Raw genomic sequence first — 25,200 nt, 5'->3', positions numbered from 1 at the left:
ACTGACATTGTATAGAGAGAACATACAAGTTATACATGACACTGACATTGTACAGAGAGAACATACAAGTTATACATGACACTGACATTGTACAGAGAGAACATACAAGGTACACATGACACTGACATTGTTCATAGAGAACATACAAGTTATACATGACACCGGAGATTAGAAAAGAGAGATAAACCACTCGCGGCAGGCCCCTTCTTACTGTCTATAACAGTGCTGAAGCCGTTTTGAGGCACACACGCAGTGCGGAAGGGTGGCGGTAAATCACCCTCTCCTTCCCCACCCCAAGGAAACTGGTCGGTTCGACGGTTCAGCTGCAGTAAAGCGAAAGTTAAGTTACGCCTGGAATTTCGCACGTGTAGTAAGATTCGCTGAATACAATGAAAACCGATTCATTTTTGCTTTGGTTTTTAGCACATTTGCATCTGCTTGAATGTAGATAATATAAAAAGAAAATAAAGCAGCTCCCCCCACCACCAACTCCCTGCCCCCCCCCCCCCCCCCCCCCAGCGCAATGTTGCACATGAGAGAGACAGTTATAAATTATTGAACTGCGTTTTCGTAACGCTACTTTTTCTTCACACTTTCTGGTTTACATCACCATTTCTTCAACAACAAAAAAATATATATATATATATCAAAACATAAAACACATATTCAGCTCTGTCTCTCTTCTAACATCTGTCTATACATACATACATGAATACATACATACATAATTTCATATAGATCTATCAGTATGTAAATCTAAATCTATCAATATGTACATAATCATATATATAATTCATATATATACGAACGCTTCATGTTGCCTGAGCAGACCGTTGTATTGTGCTCTATCTCTCTCTCTAAGTCTCTGTCTCTCTCTCTCGGGAGTTTTACATGGCTGTTAAAAGCATCTACGATTCTGTACTTGTATGTGTTCGTGACAAAGGTATTTATTCAGACTTTTTTCAGTGTCCAAGAGGGGTTAAACAAGGTTGTATGCCAAGCACACAGCTGTTTTCCTTTTTCATCGGTGAATTGGCAGTGGAGTTATCAAAGAAGGGGAGACATGGAATACAAATGATACCTGGCGCAACAGATTTGGTCTTAATGCTATTTGCTGATGATGTTGTTCTCTCGTCTGACACACCCACAGGGTTACAAAATCAATTAAATGCCCTTAAGCAAGAAACAGACAGACTACAACAAACAGTGAATCTCGTTAAGACCAATATTATAGTTTTCCGCAATGGAGGTCATCTTTCGACTCGTGAAAAATGGTGCTGTGGTGATAGGGAAATAAAAGTAACCAATACATATAAATATTTAGGAATGTTATTCACAACAAAATTGAGTTTGACATCTGCGTGGGATGAAGCAAACAGAAAAGGGAAAAAAGGTGTAATCCAAATTATAAAATCACTCAGGAGACTGCGTTCGACTGACGCTTTCCTTACGTTTGGGCGGGGCAAAGGCAGCTCATGAATAATGAATGCGTGCCGCGGCGCAGGCTGCCTGGCTTCAGCAATTTCTGCAAGTGGTTTATCTCTCTTTTCTAATCTCCGATGACACTGACATTGTACTGAGAGAACGTACAAGTTATACATGACACTGACAGTGTACAGAGAGAACATTCAAGTTATCCACGACTTTCTTGCAGACTTTGTGGACCATTCATGCGTGCCGCCATTACTAATCTTGGCTAACATCTCAGGGAAGTCTATTTCCGGCAAAACCGAGAGCAAACACTTTTTTATTACGTTCTAGGTCAACGTGCCCACGTGGAACCATGCCAAAAAAGAAAAACTGTGCTGTCTTAGGCTGTACCTACAAGCTCGGACAAGTTGAACAAGCTTCTGAAACAGGAATGTTTTGACCATAAACCGATGCTACGTGAAAACTGTGGCTGCAAACCACCCTATCAATGCCCCAAGACGAAGATCGACATCGAGCGTGGAGGGCGGCAGTCTACGTCAAAAATCCCCCAAAGCTAGAGAATTTCTATGTTTGTTCATTTCATTTTGTCGACAGACGGCCTTCTGAAGATCATCCTGATCCAGAACTCTTCTTAGGCTTCCCAAAGAAAGTCAGCAAACTTAGAAAGTTACAAAGAGGTGAGTCTAAATAACAGTTACAGCAGTTTTGGGCTCAGGTGTAGTTTGGTGTGTTGATTTATGCTTAGATTGGGGGTGTTCATAGGAGTTAATAGCCTGTGTTCGAAGAAGAAGAAGAAGTGCTATATAAAAGGTATGCATTATATTATTATTATTATTATTTAGCCAGCAAAAAAACTTTTGCAGAAAGTATTATTTTCAGTTGCTGGTTTTTTTTTTCGTGTGTGTGTGTCTTTCGGCACAATAATTTGAGAATGCCTGCATAGATTTTGATCAAACTTTCAGGGATGATACTCAACTACAATATCTACCCCTAGAAGTTCAAAATTCAAAGTCGTACATTAAAAACTGGATTTTTTCATAACTTTATTTGTGACATTTTGAGGGGGCCCCTGGCGCTTTACTTTCACCAGAATGCAAGAAGTCTAGTTATTATTATTACTGCCCGCAAAAAAAAAAAAAAAAAAAAAAAAAAAGCGGAAGGCATTGTTTTAAGTTGGGTTTTGTTTGTTTGTTTTTGTTTTTTTCTTTCCACACCATAACTTCAGAACACCTGATTGGATTTCGATCAGACTTTCAGGAATCCCTGCAGTGGGGCATTGCAGATTGTGAAATTAAGGGCCCCTCCTGTTTCTGGAACCACAGGAGCTATCAAGTATGCTGTCGTTAGGTAGTTAGGGGTTCCTCGTTCCTACCATGCTCTATTTTTTCTCCAAGCTTCTTTTCTTAATTCTGCCTTTTGTGCTCTTCATCCTGCCTTTTTGCCAATTTTTCTTCCCAGCTCCCTGAAGATGGAGTATGGCTACCTTAATGGTGGGATAAAAAAAACAGCCATACATGCAAAAATCCACCCTCACGGCTAGGTAGGTGGGTGGTGTGTTGACATGCTTAGATTGGGGGTGCTCGCAGGAGTTAATAGCCTGTGTTCAAAGAAGAAGAAACTTTCAGGGATGATACTCAACTATAATATCTACCTTAGGTTTCAAATTTAAAGTTGTACATTAAAAACTGGATTTTTCATTAATTTATTTGTGACTTATATGGGGGGCCTGGACGGTATGCATTCACCAGAGTGCAAAAATTCTATTTATTATTATTACTGTTCGGCCCTGGCCACTCATGCATGTCTCCAGTGTGACAGTGTGAAATTACCAAAGGGCCAACATCAAAATTCTCTGGTGTTGCTTCATAGGAGATGTCTTTACCCGTGACAGTCTCCTCTGCGCACTAGTGAAATTCTGTTGATGTTGTTGAAGAGAGAGAGTTGAGGTGGGCTCCGACGGGCGCCATAGCCGAATGGTTAAAGCGTTGGACTTTCGATCTGAGGGTCCCGGGTTCGAATCACGGTGACGGCGCCTGGTGGGTAAAGGGTGGAAATTTTTACAATCTCCCAGATCAACAATGTACAGACCTGCCAGCGCCTGAACCCCCTTCGTGTGTATACGCAAGCATAAGATCAAATACGCACGTTAAAGATCCTGTAATCCATGTCAGCGTTCGGTGGGTTATGGAAACAACATACCCAGCATGCACACCTCCGAAAGCGGAGTATGGCTGCCTACATGGCAGGGTAAAAACGGTCATACATGTAAAAAGCCCACTCGTGTATATACGAGTGAATGTGGGAGTTGAAACCCAAGAACGCAGAAGAAGAAGAAGAAGAGGTGGGCTACCTCTGAGGAGTGAGCCTGAAGCTGGAGTATGGCCGCCTGTGTGGCGACTAAGCTGTCATACACGCAACACAACATGTCCTCTGGACATCCCCCAGAGTTTGTAGCCGGGATCGCTAACAACAAACAACGACAACATTATTCTTCTTCTTATTATTATTATTATCATTATTATTATTATCTCTATCATTATTATTATTATTTTTTTGTTGACATAGAAATGATTTTATAATTATTTTCTGTCTGTCAGGGTCTGGAAATATAATTTCACAACCTATGCTATATGGAACTGAGTTTGATTGTGTCAAAAAGCATGAAGTAATAGGTGATTCTATAATTATAGATGAGTATATAATTATAATTTAATTTTGCATTCATGTTGTCTTTTTTTTACTTCTCTAATATCACTCCAATGTGATTAGATAACAAAACAAAGCACAACTACAACAATTACAATTTATATAGAGTGTACATACAGAAGCAGGAGAAACAAATGTGAGTATAAATATATACAATTTATTAAGAATATGTATACACATGACATTTTCATTACAATTTGTTTGAAATCTGTTCTCCAGACAATGCTGCATCACAGCTGAAGAAGCCAAAGGCAGGAGACTGCTCAGCCGAGACTTCAGGAGCAGACCTTCCAGCTGAAGCACACGCTGTGGAGCCTCTACCCAACCTTTCTGAGGAAACAGAGGATAGCGGGTCTACTGACAGGGCTGTGGAGTCCACAACTGCAGCAACGACTACGACTTCAAGCTCAAGTGGGGGTGAAATGCATTCTGTTGGAACCCAGTGGGTAAATGTGCCTGAAGAAGACCACGAGTACAGCCAACCAGTGTACTTGAAATATGCACTGAAAAATGATGACAAACAGGTGCAAACAAGTAATGTGACAGTGGATGTTGCAGTACAGGTGGGTCAGATTCAGAGTTCATTATTTGCAACTCTGATACGAACAGAGAAAGACTCCAAGTTGTACACAGGCATCCCTCTGTCTGCACTCCACATGCTAATCCAATGCATGGAACCGCACAAAAATGTGTCATTTGGAACAGAACTTTCAGATCAGATTCTGATGGCGCTCATGAAGCTGAAACTTAATCTACTGTTAGCTGATCTGGCAAGAAGGTTTGATGTTTCGGAGTCGGTGGCAAGCCGTATCATCAACTATTGGATAGATACACTGGTTGAACATTTTTAAGTTGATCGTTTGGCTTCCAAGAGAAACGATTAGGGCTACTATGTCTGAGTCGTTCAAAGCAAAATACCCAAGAACAACTTGTATTTTGGACTGCGCAGAAACCTTTGTGGAAAAGGCGACAAACTTGGACTCTGACATTGTACAGAGAGAACATACAAGTTATACATGACACTGACATTGTACTGAGAGAACATACAAGTTATACATGACACTGACATTGTATAGAGAGAACATACAAGTTATACATGACACTGACATTGTACAGAGAGAACATACAAGTTATACATGACACTGACATTGTACAGAGAGAACATACAAGGTACACATGACACTGACATTGTTCATAGAGAACATACAAGTTATACATGACACCGGAGATTAGAAAAGAGAGATAAACCACTCGCGGCAGGCCCCTTCTTACTGTCTATAACAGTGCTGAAGCCGTTTTGAGGCACACACGCAGTGCGGAAGGGTGGCGGTAAATCACCCTCTCCTTCCCCACCCCAAGGAAACTGGTCGGTTCGACGGTTCAGCTGCAGTAAAGCGAAAGTTAAGTTACGCCTGGAATTTCGCACGTGTAGTAAGATTCGCTGAATACAATGAAAACCGATTCATTTTTGCTTTGGTTTTTAGCACATTTGCATCTGCTTGAATGTAGATAATATAAAAAGAAAATAAAGCAGCTCCCCCCACCACCAACTCCCTGCCCCCCCCCCCCCCCCCCCCCCCCCAGCGCAATGTTGCACATGAGAGAGACAGTTATAAATTATTGAACTGCGTTTTCGTAACGCTACTTTTTCTTCACACTTTCTGGTTTACATCACCATTTCTTCAACAACAAAAAAATATATATATATATCAAAACATAAAACACATATTCAGCTCTGTCTCTCTTCTAACATCTGTCTATACATACATACATGAATACATACATACATAATTTCATATAGATCTATCAGTATGTAAATCTAAATCTATCAATATGTACATAATCATATATATAATTCATATATATACGAACGCTTCATGTTGCCTGAGCAGACCGTTGTATTGTGCTCTATCTCTCTCTCTAAGTCTCTGTCTCTCTCTCTCGGGAGTTTTACATGGCTGTTAAAAGCATCTACGATTCTGTACTTGTATGTGTTCGTGACAAAGGTATTTATTCAGACTTTTTTCAGTGTCCAAGAGGGGTTAAACAAGGTTGTATGCCAAGCACACAGCTGTTTTCCTTTTTCATCGGTGAATTGGCAGTGGAGTTATCAAAGAAGGGGAGACATGGAATACAAATGATACCTGGCGCAACAGATTTGGTCTTAATGCTATTTGCTGATGATGTTGTTCTCTCGTCTGACACACCCACAGGGTTACAAAATCAATTAAATGCCCTTAAGCAAGAAACAGACAGACTACAACAAACAGTGAATCTCGTTAAGACCAATATTATAGTTTTCCGCAATGGAGGTCATCTTTCGACTCGTGAAAAATGGTGCTGTGGTGATAGGGAAATAAAAGTAACCAATACATATAAATATTTAGGAATGTTATTCACAACAAAATTGAGTTTGACATCTGTGTGGGATGAAGCAAACAGAAAAGGGAAAAAAGGTGTAATCCAAATTATAAAATCACTCAGGAGACTGCGTTCGACTGACGCTTTCCTTACGTTTGGGCGGGGCAAAGGCAGCTCATGAATAATGAATGCGTGCCGCGGCGCAGGCTGCCTGGCTTCAGCAATTTCTGCAAGTGGTTTATCTCTCTTTTCTAATCTCCGATGACACTGACATTGTACTGAGAGAACGTACAAGTTATACATGACACTGACAGTGTACAGAGAGAACATTCAAGTTATCCACGACTTTCTTGCAGACTTTGTGGACCATTCATGCGTGCCGCCATTACTAATCTTGGCTAACATCTCAGGGAAGTCTATTTCCGGCAAAACCGAGAGCAAACACTTTTTTATTACGTTCTAGGTCAACGTGCCCACGTGGAACCATGCCAAAAAAGAAAAACTGTGCTGTCTTAGGCTGTACCTACAAGCTCGGACAAGTTGAACAAGCTTCTGAAACAGGAATGTTTTGACCATAAACCGATGCTACGTGAAAACTGTGGCTGCAAACCACCCTATCAATGCCCCAAGACGAAGATCGACATCGAGCGTGGAGGGCGGCAGTCTACGTCAAAAATCCCCCAAAGCTAGAGAATTTCTATGTTTGTTCATTTCATTTTGTCGACAGACGGCCTTCTGAAGATCATCCTGATCCAGAACTCTTCTTAGGCTTCCCAAAGAAAGTCAGCAAACTTAGAAAGTTACAAAGAGGTGAGTCTAAATAACAGTTACAGCAGTTTTGGGCTCAGGTGTAGTTTGGTGTGTTGATTTATGCTTAGATTGGGGGTGTTCATAGGAGTTAATAGCCTGTGTTCGAAGAAGAAGAAGAAGTGCTATATAAAAGGTATGCATTATATTATTATTATTATTATTTAGCCAGCAAAAAAACTTTTGCAGAAAGTATTATTTTCAGTTGCTGGTTTTTTTTTTTCGTGTGTGTGTGTCTTTCGGCACAATAATTTGAGAATGCCTGCATAGATTTTGATCAAACTTTCAGGGATGATACTCAACTACAATATCTACCCCTAGAAGTTCAAAATTCAAAGTCGTACATTAAAAACTGGATTTTTTCATAACTTTATTTGTGACATTTTGAGGGGGCCCCTGGCGCTTTACTTTCACCAGAATGCAAGAAGTCTAGTTATTATTATTACTGCCCGCAAAAAAAAAAAAAAAAAAAAAAAAAAGCGGAAGGCATTGTTTTAAGTTGGGTTTTGTTTGTTTGTTTTTTTCTTTCCACACCATAACTTCAGAACACCTGATTGGATTTCGATCAGACTTTCAGGAATCCCTGCAGTGGGGCATTGCAGATTGTGAAATTAAGGGCCCCTCCTGTTTCTGGAACCACAGGAGCTATCAAGTATGCTGTCGTTAGGTAGTTAGGGGTTCCTCGTTCCTACCATGCTCTATTTTTTCTCCAAGCTTCTTTTCTTAATTCTGCCTTTTGTGCTCTTCATCCTGCCTTTTTGCCAATTTTCTTCCCAGCTCCCTGAAGATGGAGTATGGCTACCTTAATGGTGGATAAAAAAAACAGCCATACATGCAAAAATCCACCCTCACGGCTAGGTAGGTGGGTGGTGTGTTGACATGCTTAGATTGGGGGTGCTCGCAGGAGTTAATAGCCTGTGTTTCAAAGAAGAAGAAACTTTCAGGGATGATACTCAACTATAATATCTACCTTAGGTTTCAAATTTAAAGTTGTACATTAAAAACTGGATTTTTCATTAATTTATTTGTGACTTATATGGGGGGCCTGGACGGTATGCATTCACCAGAGTGCAAAAATTCTATTTATTATTATTACTGTTCGGCCCTGGCCACTCATGCATGTCTCCAGTGTGACAGTGTGAAATTACCAAGGGCCAACATCAAAATTCTCTGGTGTTGCTTCATAGGAGATGTCTTTACCCGTGACAGTCTCCTCTGCGCACTAGTGAAATTCTGTTGATGTTGTTGAAGAGAGAGAGTTGAGGTGGGCTCCGACGGGCGCCATAGCCGAATGGTTAAAGCGTTGGACTTTCGATCTGAGGGTCCCGGGTTCGAATCACGGTGACGGCGCCTGGTGGGTAAAGGGTGGAAATTTTTACAATCTCCCAGATCAACAATGTACAGACCTGCCAGCGCCTGAACCCCTTCGTGTGTATACGCAAGCATAAGATCAAATACGCACGTTAAAGATCCTGTAATCCATGTCAGCGTTCGGTGGGTTATGGAAACAACATACCCAGCATGCACACCTCCGAAAGCGGAGTATGGCTGCCTACATGGCAGGGTAAAAACGGTCATACATGTAAAAAGCCCACTCGTGTATATACGAGTGAATGTGGGAGTTGAAACCCAAGAACGCAGAAGAAGAAGAAGAAGAGGTGGGCTACCTCTGAGGAGTGAGCCTGAAGCTGGAGTATGGCCGCCTGTGTGGCGACCTAAGCTGTCATACACGCAACACAACATGTCCTCTGGACATCCCCCAGAGTTTGTAGCCGGGATCGCTAAACAACAAACAACGACAACATTATTCTTCTTCTTCTTATTATTATTATCATTATTATTATTATCTCTATCATTATTATTATTATTTTTTTGTTGACATAGAAATGATTTTATAATTATTTTCTGTCTGTCAGGGTCTGGAAATATAATTTCACAACCTATGCTATATGGAACTGAGTTTGATTGTGTCAAAAAGCATGAAGTAATAGGTGATTCTATAATTATAGATGAGTATATAATTATAATTTAATTTTGCATTCATGTTGTCTTTTTTTTTACTTCTCTAATATCACTCCAATGTGATTAGATAACAAAACAAAGCACAACTACAACAATTACAATTTATATAGAGTGTACATACAGAAGCAGGAGAAACAAATGTGAGTATAAAATATATACAATTTATTAAGAATATGTATACACATGACATTTTCATTACAATTTGTTTGAAATCTGTTCTCCAGACAATGCTGCATCACAGCTGAAGAAGCCAAAGGCAGGAGACTGCTCAGCCCGAGACTTCAGGAGCAGACCTTCCAGCTGAAGCACACGCTGTGGAGCTCTCTAACCCAACCTTTCTGAGGAAACAGAGGATAGCGGGTCTACTGACAGGGCTGTGGAGTCCACAACTGCAGCAACGACTACGACTTCAAGCTCAAGTGGGGGTGAAATGCATTCTGTTGGAACCCAGTGGGTAAATGTGCCTGAAGAAGACCACGAGTACAGCCAACCAGTGTACTTGAAATATGCACTGAAAAATGATGACAAACAGGTGCAAACAAGTAATGTGACAGTGGATGTTGCAGTACAGGTGGGTCAGATTCAGAGTTCATTATTTGCAACTCTGATACGAACAGAGAAAGACTCCAAGTTGTACACAGGCATCCCTCTGTCTGCACTCCACATGCTAATCCAATGCATGGAACCGCACAAAAATGTGTCATTTGGAACAGAACTTTCAGATCAGATTCTGATGGCGCTCATGAAGCTGGAAACTTAATCTACTGTTAGCTGATCTGGCAGAAGGTTTGATGTTTCGGAGTCGGTGGCAAGCCGTATCATCAACTATTGGATAGATACACTGGTTGAACATTTTTAAGTTGATCGTTTGGCTTCCAAGAGAAACGATTAGGGCTACTATGTCTGAGTCGTTCAAAGCAAAATACCCAAGAACAACTTGTATTTGGACGCTGCGCAGAACCTTTGTGGAAAAGGCGACAAACTTGGACTCTGACATTGTACAGAGAGAACATACAAGTTATACATGACACTGACATTGTACTGAGAGAAACATACAAGTTAACATGACACTGACATTGTATAGAGAGAACATACAAGTTATACATGACACTGACATTGTACAGAGAGAACATACAAGTTATACATGACACTGGACATTGTACAGAAGGAACATACAAGGTACACATGACACTGACATTGTTCATAGAGAACATACAAGTTATACATGGACACCGGAGATTAGAAAAGAGAGATAAACCACTCGCGGCTGGCCCCTTCTTACTGTCTATAACAGTGCTGAAAGCCGTTTTGAGGCTCACAGACGCAGTGCGGAAGGGTGGCGGTAAATCACCCTCTCCTACCCCACCCCAAGGAAACTGGTCGGTTCGACGGTTCAGCTGCAGTAAAGCGAAAGTTAAGTTACGCCTGGAATTTCGCACGTGTAGTAAGATTCGCTGAATACAATGAAAAACCGATTCATTTTTGCTTTGGTTTTTAGCACTTTGCTCTGCTTGAATGTAGATAATATAAAAAGAAAATAAAGCAGCTCCCCCCACCACCCAAATCCCTGCCCCCACCCCCCCCCCCAGCGCAATGTTGCACATGAGAGAGGACAGTTATAAATTATTGAACTGCGTTATCGTAACGCTACTTTTTCTTCACACTTTCTGGTTTACATCACCCATTTCTTCAACAACAAAAAAATATATATAATATCAAAACATAAAACACATATTCAGCTCTGTCTCTTTCTAACATCTGTCTATACATACATACATGAATACATACATACATAATTTCATATGATCTATCAGTATGTAAAATCTAAATCTATCAATATGTACATAATCATATATATAATTCATATATATACGAACGCTTATGTTGCCTGAGCAGACCGTTGTATTGTGCTCTATCTCTCTCTCTAAGTCTCTGTCTCTCTCTCTCGGAGTTTTACATGGCTGTTAAAGCATCTACGATTCTGTACTTGTATGTGTTCGTGACAAAGGTATTTATTCAGACTTTTTTCAGTGTCCCAAGAGGGGTTAAAACAAGGTTGTATGCCAAGCACACAGCTGTTTTCCTTTTTCCTCGGTGAATTGGCAGTGGAGTTTATCAAAGAAGGGGAGACATGGAATACAAATGATACCTGGCGCAACTGATTTGGTCTTAATTGCTATTTGCTGATGATGTTGTTCTCTCGTCTGACACACCCACAGGGTTACAAAAATCAATTAAATGCCCTTAAGCAAGAAACAGACAGACTACAACCAAACAGTGAATCTCGTTAAGACCAATATTATAGTTTTTCCGCAATGGAGGTCATCTTTCGACTCGTGAAAAATGGTGCTGTGGTGATAGGGAAATAAAAGTAACCAATACATCTAAATATTTAGAATGTTATTCACAACAAAATTGAGTTTGACATCTGCGTGGGATGAAGCAAACAGAAAAGGGTAAAAAAAGGTGTAATCCAAATTATAAAATCACTCAGGAGACTGCGTTCGACTGACGCTTTCCTTACGTTTGGGCGGGGCAAAGGCAGCTCATGAATAATGAATGCGTGTTGCCGCGGCGCAGGCTGCCTGGCTTCAGCAATTTCTGCAAGTGGTTTATCTCTCTTTTCTAATCTCCGATGACACTGACATTGTACTGAGAGAACGTACAAGTTATACATGACACTGACAGTGTACAGAGAGAACATTCAAGTTATCCACGACTTTCTTGCAGACTTTGTGGACCTTTCATGCGTGCCGCCATTACTAATCTTGGCTAACATCTCAGGGAAGTCTATTTCCGGCAAAACCGAGAGCAAACACTTCTTTATTACGTTTCTAGGTCAACGTGCCCACGTGGTGGAATCCATGCCAAAAAAGAAAAACTGTGCTGTCTTAGGCTGTACCTACAAGCCTCGGACAAGTTGAACAAGCTTCTGAAAACAGGAATGTTTAGACCATAAACCGATGCCTACGTGAAAACTGTGGCTGCAAACCACCCTATCAATGCCCAAGACGAAGATCGACATCGAGCGTGGAGGGCGGCCAGTCTACGTCAAAAATCCCCCCAAAGCTAAGAGAATTTCTATGTTTGTTCATTTCATTTTGTCGACAGACGGCCTTCTGAAGATCATCCTGATCAGAACTCTTCTTAGGCTTCCCAAAGAAAGTCAGCAAACTTAGAAAGTTTACAAAGAGGTGAGTCTAAATAACAGTTACAGCAGTTTGGGCTCAGGTTGTTGTAGTTTGGTGTGTTGATTTATGCTTAGATTGGGGGTGTCATAGGAGTTAATAGCCTGTGTTCGAAGAAAGAAGAAGAAGTGCTATATAAAGGTATGATTATATTATTATTATTATTATTTAGCCAGCAAAAAAACTTTTGCAGAAAGTATTATTTTCAGTTGCTGGTTTTTTTTTTGCGTGTGTGTTGTGTCTTTCGGCACAATAATTTGAGAATGCCTGCATAGATTTTGATCAAACTTTCAGGGATGATACTCAACTAACAAATATCTTACCCCTAGAAGTTCAAAATTCAAAGTCGTACATTAAAACTGGATTTTTCATAACTTTATTTGTGACATTTTGAGGGGGCCCCTGGCGCTTTTCTTTCACCAGAATGCAAGAAGTCTAGTTATTATTATTACTGCCCGCAAAAAAAAAAAAAAAAAAAAAAAAAAAAAAGCGGAAGGCATTGTTTTTAAGTTGGGTTTTGTTTGTTTGTTTTTTTCTTTCCACACCATAACTTCAGAAACACCTGATTGGATTTCGATCAGACTTTCAGGAATCCCTGCAGTGGGGCATTGCAAGATTGTGAAATTACAAGGGCCCATCCTGTTTCTGGAACCACAGGAGCTATCAAGTATGCTGTCGTTAGGTAGTTAGGGGTTTCCCTCGTTCCTACCATGCTCTATTTTTTCTCCAAGCTTCTTTTCTTAATTCTGCCTTTTGTGCTCTTCATCCTGCCTTTTTGCCAATTTTTCTTCCAGCTCCCTGAAGATGGAGTATGGCTACCTTAATGGTGGGATAAAAAAAACAGCCATACATGCAAAAATCCACCCTCAAGGCTAGGTAGGTGGGTGGTGTGTTGACATGCTTAGATTGGGGGTGCTCGAGGAGTTAATAGCCTGTGTTCAAAGAAGAAGAAACTTTCAGGGATGATACTCAACTATAATATCTACCTAGGTTTCAAATTTAAAGTTGTACATTAAAAAATGGATTTTTCATTAATTTATTTGTGACTTATATGGGGGGGCCTGGACGGTATGCATTTCACCAGAGTGCAAAAATTCTATTTATTATTATTACTGTTCGGGCCCCTGGCCACTCATGCATGTCTCAGTGTGACAGTGTGAAATTACCAAGGGCAACATCAAAATTCTCTGGTGTTGCTTCATAGGAGATGTCTTTACCCGTGACAGTCTCCTCTGCGCACTAGTGAAATTCTGTTGATGTTGTTGAAGAGAGAGAGTTGAGGGTGGCTCCGACGGGCGCCATAGCCGAATGGATTAAAGCGTTGGGACTTACGACTGAGGGTCCGGTTCGAATCACGGTGACGGCGCCTGGTGGGTAAAGGGTGGAAATTTTTACAATCTCCCAGATCAACAATGTACAGACCTGCCAGCGCCCTGAACCCCCTTCGTGTGTATACGCAAGCATAAGATCAAATACGCACGTTAAAGATCCTGTAATCCATGTCAGCGTTCGGTGGGTTATGGAAACAACATACCCAGCATGCACACCTCCGAAAGCGGAGTATGGCTGCCTACATGGCAGGGTAAAAACGGTCATACATGTAAAAAAGCCCACTCGTGTATATACGAGTGAATGTGGGAGTTGAAACCCAAGAACGCAGAAGAGAGAAGAAGAAGGAGGGTGGGCTACCTCTGAGGAGTGAGCCTGAAGCTGGAGTATGGCCGCCTGTGTGGCGACTAAGCTGTCATACACGCAACACAACATGTCCTCTGGACATCCCCCAGAGTTTGTAGCCGGGATCGCTAAACAACAAACAACGACAACATTATTCTTCTTCTTCTTATTATTATTATCATTATTATTATTATCTCTATCATTATTATATTATTTTTTTGTTGACATAGAAATGATTTTATAATTATTTTCTGTCTGTCAGGGTCTGGAAATATAATTTCACAACCTATGCTAATATGGAACTGAGTTTGATTGTGTCAAAAAAGCATGAAGTAATAGGTGATTCTATAATTATAGATGAGTATATAATTATAATTTATTTTGCATTCATGTTGTCTTTTTTTTACTTCTCTAATATCACTCCAATGTGATTAGATAACAAAACAAAGCACAACTACAACAATTACAATTGATATAGAGTGTACATACAGAAGCAGGAGAAACAAATGTGAGTATAAATATATACAATTTATTAAGAATATGTATACACATGACATTATTCATTACAATTTGTTTGAAATCTGTTCTCCAGACAATGCTGCATCACAGCTGAAGAAGCCAAAGGCAGGAGACTGCTCAGCCGAGACTTCAGGAGCAGACCTTCCAGCTGAAGCACACGCTGTGGAGCCTCTACCCAACCTTCTGAGGAAACAGAGGATAGCGGGTCTACTGACAGGGCTGTGGAGTCCACAACTGCAGCAACGGACTACGACTTCAAGCTCAAGTGGGGTGAAATGCATTCTGTTGGAACCCAGTGGGTAAATGTGCCTGAAGAAGACCACGAGTACAGCCAACCAGGTGTACTTGAAATATGCACTGAAAAAATGATGACAAACAGGTGCAAACAAGTAATTTGACAGTGGATGTTGCAGTACTGTGGGTCAGATTCAGAGTTCATTATTTGCAACTCTGATACGAACAGAGAAAGACTCCAAGTTGTACACAGGCAATCCCTCTGTCTGCACTCCACATGCTAATCCAATGCATGGAACGCACAAAAAATGTGTCATTTGGAACAGACTTTCAGATCAGATTCTGATGGCGCTCATGACGCTGAAACTTAAATCTACTGTTAGCTGATCTGGCAAGAAGGTTTGATGTTTCGGAGTCGTGGCAAGCCGTATCATCAACTATTGGATAGATACACTGGTTGAACATTTTTAAGTTGATCGTTTGGCTTCCAAGAGAATCGATTAGGGCTACTATGTCTGAGACGTTCAAAGCAAAATACCCAAGAACAAAACTTGTATTTTGGACTGCGCAGAACCTTTGTGGAAAAGGCGACAAACATGGACTCTGACATTGTACAGAGAGAACATACAAGTTATACATGACACTGACCTAGTACTGAGAGAACATACAAGTTATACATGGACACTGACATTGTATAGAGAGAACATACAAGTTATACATGACACTGACATTGTACAGAGAGAACATACAAGTTATACATGACACTGACATTGTACAGAGAGAACATACAAGGTACACATGACACTGACATTGTTCATAGAGAACATACAAGTTATACATGACACCGGAGATTAGAAAAGAGAGATAAACCACTCGCGGCAGGCCCCTTCTTACTGTCTTAACAGTGCTGAAGCCGTTTTGAGGCACACACGCAGTGCGGAAAGGGTGGCGTAAATCACCCTCTCCTTCCCCACCCCAAGGAAACTGTCGGGTTCGACGGTTCAGCTGCAGTAAAGCGAAAGTTAAGTTACGCCTGGAATTTCGCACGAGTAGTAAGATTCGCTGAATACCAATGAAAAACGATTCATTTTTGCTTTGGTTTTTAGCACATTTGCATCTGCTTGAATGTAGATAAATAAAAAGAAAATAAAGCAGCTCCCCCACCACCAACTCCCCTGCCCCCCCCCCCCCCCAGCGCAAGTGTAGCACATGAGAGAGACAGTTATAAATTATTGAACTGCGTTTTCGTAACGCTACTTTTTCTTCACACTTTCTGGTTTACATCACCATTTCTTCAACAACAAAAAAAATATATATATATATCAAAACATAAAACACATATTCAGCTCTGTCTCTCTTCTAACATCTGTCTATACATAATACATGAAATACATACTTACATAATTTCATATAGATCTATCAGTATGTAAATCTAAATCTATCAATTGTACATAATCATATATATAATTCATTTATATACGAACGCTTCATGTTGCCTGAGCAGACCGTTGTATTGTGCTCTATCTCTCTCTCTAAGTCTCTGTCTCTCTCTCTCGGGAGTTTTACATGGCTGTTAAAAGCATCTACGATTCTGTACTTGTATGTGTTCGTGACAAAGGTATTTATTCAGACTTTTTTCAGTGTCCAAGAGGGGTTAAACAAGGTTGTATGCCAAGCACACAGCTGTTTTCCTTTTTCATCGGTGAATTGGCAGTGGAGTTATCAAAGAAGGGGAGACATGGAATACAAATGATACCTGGCGCAACAGATTTGGTCTTAATGCTATTTGCTGATGATGTTGTTCTCTCGTCTGACACACCCACAGGGTTACAAAATCAATTAAATGCCCTTAAGCAAGAAACAGACAGACTACAACAAACAGTGAATCTCGTTAAGACCAATATTATAGTTTTCCGCAATGGAGGTCATCTTTCGACTCGTGAAAAATGGTGCTGTGGTGATAGGGAAATAAAAGTAACCAATACATATAAATATTTAGGAATGTTATTCACAACAAAATTGAGTTTGACATCTGCGTGGGATGAAGCAAACAGAAAAGGGAAAAAAGGTGTAATCCAAATTATAAAATCACTCAGGAGACTGCGTTCGACTGACGCTTTCCTTACGTTTGGGCGGGGCAAAGGCAGCTCATGAATAATGAAATGCGTGCCGCGGCGCAGGCTGCCTGGCTTCAGCAATTTCTGCAAGTGTTTATCTCTCTTTCTAATCTCCGATGACACTGACATTGTACTGAGAGAACGTACAAGTTATACATGACACTGACAGTGTACAGAGAGAAACATTCAAGTTATCCACGACTTTCTTGCAGACTTTGTGGACCATTCATGCCGTGCCGCCATTACTAATCTTGGCTAACATCTCAGGGAAGTCTATTTCCGGCAAAACCGAGAGCAAACACTTTTTTATTACGTTCTAGGTCAACGTGCCCACGTGGAACCATGCCAAAAAAGAAAAACTGTGCTGTCTTAGGCTGTACTACAAGCTCGGACAAGTTGAACAAGCTTCTGAAACAGGAATGTTTTGACCATAAACCGATGCTACGTGAAAACTGTGGCTGCAAACCACCCTATCAATGCCCCAAGACGAAGATCGACATCGAGCGTGGAGGGCGGCAGTCTACGTCAAAAATCCCCCAAAGCTAGAGAAATTCTATGTTTGTTCATTTCATTTTGTCGACAGAGACGGCCTTCTGAAGATCATCCTGATCCAGAACTCTTCTTAGGCTTCCCAAAGAAAGTCAGCAAACTTAGAAAGTTACAAAGAGGTGAGTCTAAATAACAGTTACAGAGTTTTGGGCTCAGGTGTAGTTTGGTGTGTTGATTTATGCTTAGATTGGGGGTGTTCATAGGAGTTAATAGCCTGTGTTCGAAGAAGAAGAAGAAGTGCTATATAAAAGGTAATGCATTATATTATTATTATATTATTTAGCCAGCAAAAAAACTTTTGCAGAAAGTATTATTTTCAGTTGCTGGTTTTTTTTTTTCGTGTGTGTGTGTCTTTCGGCACAATAATTTGAGAATGCCTGCATAGATTTTGATCAAACTTTAGGGATGATACTCAACTACTACTAATCTACCCCTAGAAGTTCAAAACTTCAAAGTCGTAACATTAAAAACTGGATTTTTTCATAACTTTATTTGTGGACATTTTGAGGGGGCCCCTGGCGCTTTAACTTTCACCCAGAATGCAAGAAGTCTAGTTTTTATTATTACTGCCCGCAAAAAAAAAAAAAAAAAAAAAAAAAAAGCGGAAGGCATTGTTTTAAGTTGGGTTTTGTTTGTTTGTTTTTGTTTTTTTCTTTCCACACCATAACTTCAGAACACCTGATTGGATTTCGATCAGACTTTCAGGAATCCCTGCAGTGGGGGCATTGCAGATTGTGAAATTAAGGGCACCCCTCCTGTTTCTGGAACCACAGGAGCTATCAAGTATGCTGTCGTTAGGTAGTTAGGGGTTCCTCGTTCCTACCATGCTCTATTTTTTCTCCAAGCTTCTTTTCTTAATTCGCCTTTTGTGCTCTTCATCCTGCCTTTTTGCCAATTTTTCTTCCCAGCTCCCTGAAGATGGAGTATGGCTACCTTAATGGTGGGATAAAAAAAACAGCCATACATGCAAAAATCCACCCTCACGGCTAGGTAGGGTGGGTGGTGTGTTGACATGCTTAGATTGGGGGGTGCTCGCAGGAGTTAATAGCCTGTGTTCAAAGAAGAAGAAACTTTCAGGGATGATACTCAACTATAATATCTACCTTAGGTTTCAAATTTAAAGTTGTACATTAAAACTGGATTTTTCATTTAATTTATTTGTGACTTATATGGGGGGCCTGGACGGTTGCATTCACCAGAGTGCAAAAATTCTATTAATTATTATTACTGTTCGGCCCTGGCCCACTCATGCATGTCTCAGTGTGACAGTGTGAAATTACCAAAGGGCCAACATCAAAATTCTCTGGTGTTGCTTCATAGGAGATGTCTTTAACCCTGACAGTCTCCTCTGCGCACTAGTGAAATTCTGTTGACTGTTGTTGAAGAGAGAGAGTTGAGGTGGGCTCCGACGGGCGCCATAGCCGAATGGTTAAAGCGTTGGACTTTCGATCTGAGGGTCCCGGGTTCGAATCACGGTGACGGCGCCTGGTGGGTAAAGGGTGAGAAATTTTTACAATCTCCCAGATCAACAATGTACAGACCTGCAGCGCCTGAACCCCCTTCGTGTGTATACGCAAGCATAAGATCAAATACGCACGATAAAGATCCTGTAATCCATGTCAGCGTTCGGTGGGTTATGGAAACAACATACCCAGCATGCACACCTCCGAAAGCGGAGTATGGCTGCCTACATGGCATGGGTAAAAACGGTCATACATGTAAAAAGCCCACTCGTGTATATACGAGTGAATGTGGGAGTTGAAACCCAAGAAACGCAGAAGAAGAAGAAGAAGAGGTGGGCTACCTCTGAGGAGTGAGCCTGAAGCTGGAGTAAGGCCGCCTGTGTGGCGACTAAGCTGTCATACACGCAACACAACATGTCCTCTGGACATCCCCCCGAGTTTGTAGCCGGGATCGCTAACAACAAACCAACGACAACATTATTCTTCTTCTTCTTATTATTATTATCATTATTATTATATCTCTATCATTATTATTATTATTTTTTTGTTGACATAGAAATGATTTTATAATTATTTTCTGTCTGTCAGGGTCTGGAAATATAATTTCACAACCTATGCTATATGGAACTGAGTTTGATTGTGTCAAAAAGCATGAAGTAATAGGTGATTCTATAATTATAGATGAGTATATAATTATAATTTAATTTTGCATTCATGTTGTCTTTTTTTTACTTCTCTAATATCACTCCAATGTGATTAGATAACAAAACAAAGCACAACTACAACAATTACCCCCAATTTATATAGAGTGTACATACAGAAGCAGGAGAAACAATGTGAGTATAAATATATACAATTTATTAAGAATATGTATACACATGACATTTTCATTACAATTTGTTTGAATCTGTTCTCCAGACAATGCTGCATCACCAGCTGAAGATAGCCAAAGGCAGGAGACTGCTCAGCCGAGACTTCAGGAGCAGACCTTCCAGCTGAAGCACACGCTGTGGAGCCTCTACCCAACCTTTCTGAGGAAACAGAGGATAGCGGGTCTTCTGACCAGGGCTGTGGGAGTCCACAACTGCAGCAACGACTACGACTTCAAGCTCAAGTGGGGGTGAAAATGCATCTGTTGGAAACCAGTGGGTAAATGTGCCTGAAGAAGACCACGAGTACAGCAACCAGTGTACTTGAAATATGCACTGAAAAATGATGACAAACAGGTGCAAACAAGTAATGTGACAGTGGAATGTTGCAGTACAGGTGGGTCAGATTCAGAGTTCATTATTTGCAACTCTGATACGAACAGAGAAAGGACTCCAAGTTGTACACAGGCATCCTCTGTCTGCACTCCACATGCTAATCCAATGCATGGAACCGCACAAAAAATGTGTCATTTGGAACAGAACTTTCAGATCAGATTCTGATGGCGCTTCATGAAGCTGAAACTTAATCTACTGTTAGATGATCTGGCAAGAAGGTTTGATGTTTCGGAGTCGGTGGCAAGCCGTATCATCAACTATTGGATAGATACACTGGGTTGAACCATTTTTAAGTTGATCGTTTGGCTTCCAAGAGAAACGATTAGGGCTACTATGTCTGAGTCGTTCAAAGCCAAAATACCCAAGAACAACTTGTATTTTGGACTGCGCAGAAACCTTTGTGGAAAAGGCGACAAACTTGGACTCTGACATTGTACAGAGAGAACATACAAGTTATACATGACACTGACATTGTACTGAGAGAACATACAAGTTATACATGACACTGACATTGTATAGAGAGAACATACAAAGTTATACATGACACTGACATTGTACAGAGAGAACATACAAGTTATACATGACACTGACATTGTACAGAGAGAACATACAAGGTCACCATGACACTGACATTGTTCATAGAGAACATAACAAGTTATACATGACACCGGAGATTAGAAAAGAGAGATAAACCACTCGCGCAGGCCCCTTCTTACTGTCTATAACAGTGCTGAAGCCGTTTTGAGGCACACACGCAGTGCGGAAGGGTGGCGGTAAATCACCCTCTCCTTCCCCACCCCAAGGAAACTGGTCGGTTCGACGGTTCAGCTGCAGTAAAGCGAAAGTTAAGTTACGCCTGGAATTTCGCACGTGTAGTAAGATTCGCTGAATACAATGAAAACCGATTCATTTTTGCTTTGTTTTTAGCACATTTGCATCTGCTTGAATGTAGATAATATAAAAAGAAAATAAAGCAGCTCCCCCCACCACCAACTCCCCCCCCCCCCCCCCCCCCCCCCCCCCCCAGCGCAATGTTGCACATGAGAGAGACAGTTATAAATTATTGAACTGCGTTTTCGTAACGCTACTTTTTCTTCACACTTTCTGGTTTACATCACCATTTCTTCAACAACAAAAAAAATATATATATATCAAAACAATAAAAACACATATTCAGCTCTGTCTCTCTCTAAACATCTGTCTATACATACATACATGAATACATACATACATAATTTATATAGATCTATCAGTATGTAAATCTCAATCTATCAATATGTACATAATCATATAATATAATTCCATATATATACGAACGCTTCATGTTGCCTGAGCAGACCGTTGTATTGTGCTCTATCTCTCTCTCTAAGTCTCTGTCTCTCTCTCTCGGGAGAGTTCTACATGGTGCTTAAAAGCATCTACGATTCTGTACTTGTATGTGTTCGTGACAAAGGTATTTATTCAGACTTTTTTCAGTGTCCAAGAGGGGTTAAACAAGGTTGTATGCCAAGCAACACAGCTGTTTTCCTTTTTCATCGGTGAATTGGCAGTGGAGTTATCAAAGAAGGGGAGACATGGGAATACAAAGATACCTGGCGCAACAGATTTGGTCTTAATGCTATTTGCTGATGATGTTGTTTCTCTCGTCTGACACACCCACAGGGGTTACAAAATCAATTAAATGCCCTTAAGCAAGAAAACAGACAGACTACAACAAACAGTGAACTCGTTAAGACCAATATTATAGTTTTCCGCAATGGAGGTCATCTTTCGACTCGTGAAAAATGGTGCCTGTGGTGATAGGGAAATAAAAGTAACCAATACATATAAATATTTAGGAATGTTATTCACAACAAAATTGAGTTTGACATCTGCGTGGGATGAAGCAAACAGAAAAGGGAAAAAAGGTGTAATCCAAATTATAAAATCACTCAGGAGACTGCGTTCGACTGACGCTTTCCTTACGTTTGGGCGGGCAAAGGCAGCTCATGAATAATGAATGCGTGCCGCGGCGCAGGCTGCCTGGCTTCAGCAATTTCTGCAAGTGGTTTATCTCTCTTTTCTAATCTCCGATGACACTGACATTGTACTGAGAGAACGTACAAGTTATACATGACACTGACAGTGTACAGAGAGAACATTCAAGTTATCCACGACTTTCTTGCAGACTTTGTGGACCATTCATGCGTGCCGCCATTACTAATCTTGGCTAACATCTCAGGGAAGTCTATTTCCGGCAAAACCGAGAGCAAACACTTTTTTATTACGTTCTAGGTCAACGTGCCCACGTGGAACCATGCCAAAAAAGAAAAACTGTGCTGTCTTAGGCTGTACCTACAAGCTCGGACAAGTTGAACAAGCTTCTGAAACAGGAATGTTTTGACCATAAACCGATGCTACGTGAAAACTGTGGCTGCAAACCCACCCTATCAATGCCCCAAGACGAAGATCGACATCGAGCGTGGAGGCGGCAGTCTACGTCAAAAATCCCCCAAAGCTAGAGAATTTCTATGTTTGTTCATTTCATTTTGTCGACAGACGGCCTTCTGAAGATCATCCTGATCCAGAACTCTTCTTAGGCTTCCCAAAGAAAGTCAGCAAACTTAGAAAGTTACAAAGAGGTGAGTCTAAATAACAGTTACAGCAGTTTTTGGGCTCAGGTGTAGTTTGGTGTGTTGATTTATGCTTAGATTGGGGGTGTTCATAGGAGTTAATAGCCTGTGTTCGAAGAAGAAGAAGAAGTGCTATATAAAAGGTATGCATTATATTATTATTATTATTATTTAGCCAGCAAAAAAACTTTTGCAGAAAGTATTATTTTCAGTTGCTGTTTTTTTTTTTCGTGTGTGTGTGTCTTTCGGCACAATAATTTGAGAATGCCTGCATAGATTTTGATCAAACTTTCAGGGATGATACTCAACTACAATATCATCTACCCCTAGAAGTTCAAAATTCAAAGTCGTACATTAAAAACTGGATTTTTTCATAACTTTATTTGTGACATTTTGAGGGGGCCCCTGGCGCTTTACTTTCACCAGAATGCAAGAAGTCTAGTTATTATTATTACTGCCCGCAAAAAAAAAAAAAAAAAAAAAAAAAAGCGGAAGGCATTGTTTTAAGTTGGGTTTTGTTTTTTGTTTTTGTTTTTTTTCTTTCCACACCATAACTTCAGAACACCTGATTGGATTTCGATCAGACTTTCAGGAATCCCTGCAGTGGGGCATTGCAGATTGTGAAATTAAGGCCCCTCCTGTTTCTGGAACCACAGGAGCTATCAAGTATGCTGTCGTTAGGTAGTTAGGGGTTCCTCGTTCCTACCATGCTCTATTTTTTCTCCAAGCTTCTTTTCTTAATTCTGCCTTTTGTGCTCTTCATCCTGCCTTTTTGCCAATTTTTCTTCCCAGCTCCCTGAAGATGGAGTATGGCTACCTTAATGGTGGGATAAAAAAAAACAGCCATACATGCAAAAAATCCACCCTCACGGCTAGGTAGGTGGGTGGTGTGTTGACATGCTTAGATTGGGGGTGCTCGCAGGAGTTAATAGCCTGTGTTCAAAGAAGAAGAAACTTTCAGGGATGATACTCAACTATAAATCTACCTTAGTTTCAAATTTAAAGTTGTACATTAAAAACTGGATTTTTCATTAATTTATTTGTGACTTATATGGGGGGCCTGGACGGTATGCATTCACCAGAGTGCAAAAATTCTATTTATTATTATTACTGTTCGGCCCTGGCCACTCATGCATGTCTCCAGTGTGACAGTGTGAAATTACCAAAGGGCCAACATCAAAATTCTCTGGTGTTGCTTCATAGGAGATGTCTTTACCCGTGACAGTCTCCTCTGCGCACTAGTGAAATTCTGTTGATGTTGTTGAAGAGAGAGAGTTGAGGTGGGCTCCGACGGGCGCCATAGCCGATGGTTAAAGCGTTGGACTTTCGATCTGAGGGTCCCGGGTTCGAATCACGGGTGACGGCGCCTGGTGGGTAAAGGGTTGGATATTTTTACAATCTCCCAGATCAACATTGTACAACCTGCCAGCGCCTGAACCCCCTTCGTGTGTATACGCAAGCAGAAGAATCAAATACGCACGTTAAAGATCCTGTAATCCATGTCAGCGTTCGGTGGGGTTATGGAAACAACATACCCAGCATGCACACCTCCGAAAGCGGAGTATGGCTGCCTACATGGCAGGGGTAAAAAACGGTCATACATGTAAAAAGCCCACTCTGTATATACGAGTGAATGTGGGCGTTGAAACCCAAGAACGCAGAAGAAGAAGAAGAAGAGGTGGGCTACCTCTGAGGAGTGAGCCTGAAGCTGGAGTATGGCGCCTGTGTGGCGACTAAGCTGTCATACACGCAACACAACATGTCCTCTGGACATCCCCCAGAGTTTGTAGCCGGGATCGCTAACAACAAACAATGACAACATTATTCTTCTTCTTATTATTATTATTATCATTATTATTAATATCTCTATCATTATTATTATTATTTTTTTGTTGACATAGAAATGATTTTATAATTATTTTCTGTCTGTCAGGGTCTGGAAATATAATTTCACAACCTATGCTATATGGAACTGAGTTTGATTGTGTCAAAAAGCATGAAGTAATAGGTGATTCTATAAATATAGATGAGTATATAATTAAAAATTTAATTTTGCATTCATGTTGTCTTTTTTTTACTTCTCTAATATCACTCCAATGTGATTAGATAACAAAACAAAGCACAACTACAACAATTACAATTTTATAGAGTGTACATACAGAAGCAGGAGAAACAAATGTGAGTATAAATATATACAATTTATTAAGAATATGTATACACATGACATTTTCATTACAATTTGTTTGAAATCT

The 25,200-nt window shown here is 40.6% G+C and overlaps 1 protein-coding gene and 1 long non-coding RNA gene across 3 annotated transcripts in view; one reads left to right on the top strand and one right to left on the bottom strand.

The window, feature by feature from the left end:
• The window catches only part of LOC143277742 (uncharacterized), a 74,424-nt gene that overhangs the window by 10,136 nt on the left and 39,088 nt on the right, over nt 1-25,200 (bottom strand). The window lies entirely within an intron of this gene.
• LOC143277740 (uncharacterized) lies at nt 592-14,854 on the top strand. Of its 2 annotated transcripts, XR_013053781.1 has the most exons (4): nt 592-2,108; nt 4,357-4,915; nt 6,962-7,308; nt 14,782-14,854. XR_013053781.1 is itself a non-coding variant. In XM_076582643.1 (3 exons), the coding sequence occupies exons 1-3, from the start codon at nt 1,919-1,921 to the stop codon at nt 7,068-7,070; spliced, it is 858 nt and encodes a 285-aa protein (XP_076438758.1). In that variant the 5' UTR covers nt 592-1,918; the 3' UTR covers nt 7,071-7,712. The 2 variants fall into 2 exon arrangements, 1 of the variants encoding a protein (XP_076438758.1); XM_076582643.1 differs by lacking the exon at nt 14,782-14,854 and having other exon boundaries at nt 6,962-7,712.

This window comes from Babylonia areolata, chromosome 35 (genome assembly GCF_041734735.1).
Source record: "Babylonia areolata isolate BAREFJ2019XMU chromosome 35, ASM4173473v1, whole genome shotgun sequence".
Lineage (NCBI taxonomy): Eukaryota > Metazoa > Mollusca > Gastropoda > Neogastropoda > Buccinidae > Babylonia > Babylonia areolata.
This window is presented reverse-complemented; position numbering and strand designations above follow the sequence as displayed.